The sequence below is a fragment of the Pelobates fuscus genome, chromosome 7 (genome assembly GCF_036172605.1).
Source record: "Pelobates fuscus isolate aPelFus1 chromosome 7, aPelFus1.pri, whole genome shotgun sequence".
Taxonomy (NCBI): Eukaryota; Metazoa; Chordata; class Amphibia; order Anura; family Pelobatidae; genus Pelobates; species Pelobates fuscus.
The window spans coordinates 17,891,696-17,899,223 of record NC_086323.1 but is presented as its reverse complement, the minus strand read 5'-3'; the positions used below and the strand labels follow the sequence as shown (position 1 = coordinate 17,899,223).

Genomic DNA, 7,528 nt, shown 5'->3' with positions numbered 1-7,528 from the left:
TTGCAGGGTTATTTCCAAAAATGAGAAATCAAAGTGATTAGCAAATTTAAGGCCAAAGTAGCCAAACTGGAATCGTAGTCAACTTAGGGGATGTTTCTTTTTTCTTTTTTTTTTACCCTAAATTTGAAATTCAGTTTGAATTCTCACTTTAGTTTTCAATAAATGATTTCATTGGTGGAATATATTAATGCTAATTCTCTCTCCAGTATTTCTTATTGTGGATCACAACCGAGATTAACTCCAATCTGCCCTCCAACAAAAATCCTCAAATGTCTTCTTCTCCATTAACGGTGGAACTCTTCGTCTTGCTGGCGGAGTTATAATAGGCGCTTCCGAGGTGAATATTGCATCAAAGTTGCTGACATCTTCGGCTCCGTTGATGGTTGGCACAAATGGAGGTGTCACATTTTGTAATAATAATGCGTTCCAATCTATATGCTGGAAAGGAATGAGTAAAATAATGAGCATCACGTACAAACCAAGACTATATAAAATACAAGATAACAGCTAATATGCCCAAAAAGCCACATTTTGTATAGATCCCAATAGGATTATTTAGTTTTCTTATGTTCTCTTTTGGCTGTGTTAGAATTTCAGTATATTACAAAGATTTAATTTTTCCAAAAAACACACAAATATTTAGTGACAAAACCACAGTAAAAAACACAAAACAAAAAAACTTAAGTACGTACTTGAAAGTAAGGATGGTCCTTCACTTCCTCTGCATCTTTCTCACTGGATCCTAGACGTTTCTCATGTTTTTTAGTAAGTAACTGTAAAAGGAATTTTGTAAAATAGGTATTGTTAATTTTAATTCTAAACATCAGGAGCATTAACAGTAAGTCAGGCCCTGTTGAAGGTCCTGTGGGTGTGCGGCTCCGTGCTGGAGATATCTGTGTGAGAACTGCACAAGCAGGGAGGAGAACAGTGTGAAGAGGGCGCTAAATTGATTTTTGCCTGTGTAGCCAAGAACCCTTGCACCAGCCCTGAGTGTATTTTGAGATGTGCAATGCTCAGTACTGTTCATGTGAAATGCATTATTTTTGTCTTTTCGTATTTACTTCTTCAGCGTTATACTCAAAGGGACAGTAAAAATGTGTATTATCCCTATTGTTACGGTACACCCTGGTATAAGAGGGGTTAATACCGCTGAGGACGTTCCCTTTCCGAATGAAGAAGCAGCTAACAGCAGTTCCAATTTGCAGAACAGGAACCATACAAAATCCTTCACGAACCAAACAGCCGAACGAGTAAATCATATGAATCCAATACCCCCAAGTACGAGACCAAGCTCCGTATTAACACACACAGCTAGCTACATCCAATTCAAGGTGTGTATATATAGAATTGAGAATTTTGCATGACCAATAAAAGAACTATTGTATAAACATCAAATAAAAAAACTGATACATTTCCTCTCCCAAAGATCACCCGACCCTCCATTCTTTACTGCACATTCTACAGAATTCCCCCATCTCAGGGCAGCTTGCTAGGGATGAATCTCCACTCATCGATGGCGAATGGACGTTTTCAGCTTGGGTTGTATGATATATTAAATTTGCGTGACATCTTACCTTACTCAGTATTGAAGTGGCTTCACTAGACAATGACTCTGGAATTTTCAGTTTACATTTTGCAATTTTAGCATAAAGCGTCTCAACATCACGGCCTTCGAAGGGTAACTAGAGAAAAAATAAATTTAAAAAACTTCAGATAAAGTTTGAATAAGTTGTAAATTGTAGAAGTTGAAAGCTGGACAGTATATTAATAGTTAAGGGTTTTATAATCTTTGTAGTACAGATGACACAATGTGTATATCACAACTCAACAACGGTGTGTGTGCTAGTGTATATAATATGTGCAAGATAACTGAACGCTGTCGTGAAATACATCAACAGGCGTACCACAGGGGAGTGAAACGCGTCCGGAGATGCACTGTGATTTCTGGAATTTTCAATACGCTGAGTGATTTTCATGCCAGCAGGGAATATCCATTTTTGAGCTCTGAGACAGAGGACTGGAAGGTCTATATCAGGGGTGCCTAAAAGGTAGATCCCCAAACGTTGTCTAATGACAATTCCCATGATGCTTTGCATGCCTTTAGAATGAGAAAGCATCATGGAAGATGTAGTTTTACAACATCTGGGGATCTACCTTTTTAGCACCCATGGTCTTTAGTATAATTCATTTTCTCCTGGTGTTTTTATTTATTTACTTTTTAAATTGTAATTGAGTATTATTTGTTTTATTCTGTACAGTAACATTGGGTTACGATGGCTTTTTCTTTTTGTCAGGAGACATAAAACATTTAAGCAAGTTAGTAGGTGGGATGTTTATTACGGTCAGAACTACTAAACATCCTCTGACCGTATAGGTATTCACAAAGAAGCGGTATACAGAGGGTTACACACGATGTACGCACTCAATGTCAGCCACCGGAGCACTAAGTAACTGGACCAGGGGCAGAGCAGAAGATGGAGATAATTCATTGGTAAGAGATTTATTTCACTGTCTGGGAAGGTTGAAACCTAATCACGTACTGATTTGGCAGCCAATGTTTTTGGGGGAGAACCAAGGGTCAGGGGTTAATTACAGGGTATTGATACCAATTAGGAATGAAGCTGCCTGGATCTATTATGGGAAGGGGTTAATTTGCAGGAGAATGCAAGATGTGATGTGGATAAGGATGGGTTCCTTGTAAAGAACTGTTGGAATATAAAAATGTCAGGTAAACAAGTGCAAAAATAACTGTCAGGGAATGTGTGGTGTCTGTTTGGAAGGGAGGATTTAATTGATTGGGGGTGTCTGTTTTGGGGTGAGATACGTTAGTTTGTATTCAAATGTGGGTGTGAATGTTGGAGAGAGAGGAATTATTGGAAGAGGGGAGGCCAACAAAATGTAATAAAACAAAACCAAAGAAAATAGAGCAACTTTTTAATAAAGATTGCTGTTATGTAACCCTATGGAACAAGCGCAGCTTAGTGGAATAGGGGCTTGACAGAGCTAGGAGGCGGGCATAGGGGGAAGGCCCCATGTGGGAGTGGAGTGGGAGTGTAAAAGGGGGTTGGCCCAGTATAAATAGGACGCCATATTAATGACAAGCACTTTTAATCTGCTTACCTGGCCTAAGTTGTCCCTCCCACCCTCCCATTTGTAAGGGTAAGGGGTGTTAGCTCCCGTTTGGTCACAGCGGCAGGGCTAGAGAGAGAAAAGTTAGGGGAGAAACTAGCTCTGGGGTAGTGTATATAGAATAGGGCAGTTAGGCTGCTGGTGAAGAGTTTGGTTAAACGGTTCGTTATGAACCTTGGTAGGTTTCGAGCTCGGTGGTGGCTCAGAACCTGGTGTGTGGTAGGGGTATCCGGGAATGCCCCTACCGTGGTTATTTAACAAAGTCTGGCACTTATTGTTATTAATGTTATTTATATTTACAGAAAGAATGGGTCATTGCCTTTTATTTGGGGACATATGATGTTATATGGCGGGATGGGGGCTGGGCAATGACTTTAATTTATTGTTATCAATATTAATAAAGCTGTGGACATATTGACCCATACATCAGTGTCAGTGTGTTTTTGGGGTAAGTAATGGGGGGGGAATTCCACCTGCCCATATGTCGACTATGCGCCTGTCATGTTAAAAGCAAATACTTGGCAGAATCTCTTTATATTTTCTAATCAGAAATCTGTCTGTAAATTCTTAATGAAAGATTGTTCTTACGTTTCCAGTTAACATTACATAAATAACCACTCCGAAGCTCCACCAGTCCACAGATCTTGTATATGTCTTGCGCTTGGCCATTTCAGGAGCCAGGTAATTAGGAGTTCCACAAATGCTGTTTGTTCTATCTCCGTATCCAATTCCTCAGAAATAGTGAAAATAGAATTGTATATAAGTTGAGGATAGATGTTCAGTTTTAGCAATTTACATTTGGATATGACTTTCTTTAGGTTTGTTGCTGCCGCAACTTCTCATATCATCTCCGTCCGAATCTGGATTTATACCAATAATACAAATGTGAAAATTTCAATTATCTCAGTGGCAGCACCGGGGCTGGGTCTGGCTATCAGGAAAATACTCAAATGTAGTTTGACAAAAAAAACACAAAACAGACGTACTTTATAAACTTACACTACACTTTAGTCACAAAGACTTTAAAGGAACACTCCGGGCACCATAAAAACGTAATTGAAGTTGTTTTGGTGCCAGGAGGCCTCCAGAGCGCACTCCTATATACAGTAATCAAACCGTTCCTGAACTGTTTAATCTTAAAGTGAGCCTCCATCGCCGATCACTACTCCCCTCCAGCGGCATCCGGCTTCTGAAATGACAGTTTTCAGAAGCTTCGAGTGCCACTGGGCAGGGGGACCGCTGATTGGCTGGGAGCGGTCAGCTGACGCTCTCAGCAATCAGTCACTGCCCATTCATAAAAAAATGGCTGGAAAAGAAACGGGAGGCTCACTTAGGAATAATTTGAATTTAAAATAAATGCTCTTATTTTTAATGTTAGAAAGTTCCTTTATGTCTGTTTTGGAATTAAGCACACGATTTATAGGCGTCCTATTATATGTTAAATGGCTGCTTAAAGGAAAGATAACTGATTTGAACCTAGTAAGTGTGACCTTTTTTGTATCTAAAATGATATTAGAGCATTCTATTTACCTTCTTTAGAGAGACCATAGTCAGTTATCTTCGCAAATCCTCTCTCATCCAGAACAATGTTTTCGAGCTTCAGATCTCTAGATTAAAATGTAGAAAAGGAAGTTTTATTCATTTTACTAGAAGCACTTAGGATAGCTCTCACTGTGCAGGCTTTTTAATGGGTTCAAATTAATAACTTAATCTAGATAAATAAACTGGGTTAGACAGACTGTGTGTCATCAATAACACTTAAATAACGTGTAGTTTAGTTTTTTATAGGCTTACCTGTGGATGATGTTTTGTTCGTGTAAATACTCAAGTCCAAGGACGACACATGCAGAATAAAATCTGATGAAAAAGAAATACACCAATTGCTTTCTAGAAGATACAGTGCTTGTACTATGACATGGTTTTATTCCATATATCCTAACTCTGTATTCTGACAGATTACATTAATTCCCAGGTTTCCTCATGTCTTTCACTGCTAGTGTGTTATGTATGAGCTGATACAATGGCGATTGGTCGTTTATCACTTACAGTGGGTTCCAGTCACCAATGCCGATACTTGCAGAGTAATTAGCCATAGTTGGTGCAGACAGCGGTGTATGTGGCCAGAAGTAACTGCTCTGATCCAGCATTGACACATAACGGTAAAGAGATATACAGCAGCTCATAGTATATAAAGTTATACAGTTTGAAGTCATTCTAAACTAAATAAACACAACATTTAAACAAAGTGTGATATCCCAGAATTAATTCATAATCTGACAAGACGTTATGGAAGGTATAGCCCAGCTCAAGCCACCATCTGTAGAACATTGGATGAGATATCGATAAATGGACACAATGCTGCTTATACTCACACTGCTCTGGGTTCTGAAAATGGGCCGTAGTTGTTATCAAGGCATGTAAGAAGGTCGCCCCCTGCTGCATACTCCATAACAAAGCAGGCGTGATCTCGAGTGTGGAAACACCCAAACAAGTTCATAAGGAATGGGTGCCGCCTATTACTCACTGTCTGGAATATCCGCTTTTCACTCAGAAGGCTGGAAAGGAAAATAAAAGTTAAAAGTCTATTTTCTTCGACTCTAAAATCAAATGAAAAAAATCCACACAGAATTCATTACTGCATTCACTGACTTGTTGAGCTGATGTGGTGATTCTAAGTTTACTTTTTTTATGAATTTCAGGGCGTACATGTTGGTTGTTTCCTTGTGCTCGGCCAGCAGAACCTGAAATTAAAGAATAGAGTGTTGTGCTATCCTGAATTTAAGACATCTGTTATATCGAACTAGAACTCGATATAATTCCACCATAAACTTACTTTCCCAAATTGCCCTTTCCCCAACACGGAGCAAAGCTGGAAATCCTGCATTCTGAGAGTAGGCCGACCCTGAGTACACACAGCAGGTAAGTAGTCATGTGATAGGTCTTCAGAATTTCCAGAAACACTATTATCCAGACTGGAACAATTAGGTTCACTCATTTCATCTGGTGTCATGATGAAACTGTCATCAATGCTACATCCATAGCTACCTCCAGAATCCTAGAAAAGAAAGTCAGACACGATAAAAGGGTTTTATCGTCACTTCTCTGGAAAGTGCGCCATTGAATAAAAAATTGAAAATCACATACATGTTAACAGTTTTTCACGAGATGTTTTGTTTTCTTTTTGTTTAGTTCTGGCACAGCCAGGGCACACAATGCAAATGAAGAGGATATATAGAAACATTGTTTCTTTTCTCCTCCTCTCTGTATGATCGCTTTGTGCTGACGGCCAGGTGCAAAGGGCGGAGCTTTTAACGATGACTGACAGGGAGCTAAGATGGAGGCGCCGAGTTACAGGATAGAGAGGTGTGGATTTCTACGTTTAATTTTATCGTTCACATTTCACAAACATATAATGACTTAAAGGGAACGGTAAGCGCCATAACCATTCTAGCTCGCTGTAGTGGTTATAGTGACTAGAGTGTCCTGCCATTCTCCCTGGTTTAATGTTTAACCAATTAGATTCTCCCAAGTACCTCGATACCTCCCCCTCCTCAGTCTTACTGATACCAAGGAATTACCATTTTTGTATCAATACCAATTTTATACAACCTGATGGCATTGATTGTGTTGAGCTGTCCTACATTTGTTAAGACATCTGTTATATCGAAATAGAACTGGGATTCCACCTTAAACTTACTTTCACAGATTGCACAGAGCGATACTGAAAGTCCTGCATTCTGAGAAGCTGATCCTGAATCCACATAGAAGGTAAGTGGTCATGTGGTAGGTCCTCGAAATTTTCAGGAACGCTATTATTCAGTCGAGAACAATTAGGCTGACTCATTTCATCTGGTGTCACGATGAATCTGTTATCACTGCTACATTCATAGCTATCTCCAGAATCCTAGAAAAGAAAGTCAGACACAATAAAATGGTAGAGAAAACTAAAGGAAGCTAGGTTTACTGGGAGTGAAGAGAGAAGCAGTGAATTTGGGAAAATAATGATTAAAAGGGAATTGTTAGAACCATAACCATTCTAGCTCACTGTAGTAGTTACATTAATTACTGTTAGGGTGTCCTGCCGTTCTCCCTGGTTTAATGTTTAACCAATTAGATTCTCCCAAGTACCTGGATATCTTCCCCCTCCTCTGCCATACTGATAGTGAGGGATTAACATTTCTGTATCAATACCAATTTTATACAATCTGATGGCATTGATTGTGTTGTGCTGTCCTAAATTTATTAAGACATCTGTTATATCGAACTAGAACTGGGATTCCACCTTAAACTTACTTTCACAGATTGCACAGAGCGATACTGAAAGCCCTGGAATTTGAGAAGAAGCTGATGTTGAATCCACATATCAGGTAAGTGGTCATGTGGTAGGTCCTCAGGATTT

General features: G+C 39.3%; 1 protein-coding gene across 1 annotated transcript; it reads right to left on the bottom strand.

Moving 5' to 3' along the window:
* Positions 1-234: 234 nt before the first annotated feature.
* LOC134569107 (serine/threonine-protein kinase N2-like) lies at positions 235-5,770 on the bottom strand. Its single transcript, XM_063428009.1, has 8 exons — positions 5,766-5,770; positions 5,502-5,684; positions 4,924-4,986; positions 4,660-4,736; positions 3,718-3,860; positions 1,575-1,682; positions 693-773; positions 235-438 (listed from the first exon to the last, which is right to left on the bottom strand). Exons 1-8 carry the CDS (start codon positions 5,768-5,770, stop codon positions 235-237), a joined length of 864 nt encoding a protein of 287 aa, XP_063284079.1.
* Between the last annotated feature and the right edge of the window lie 1,758 nt (positions 5,771-7,528).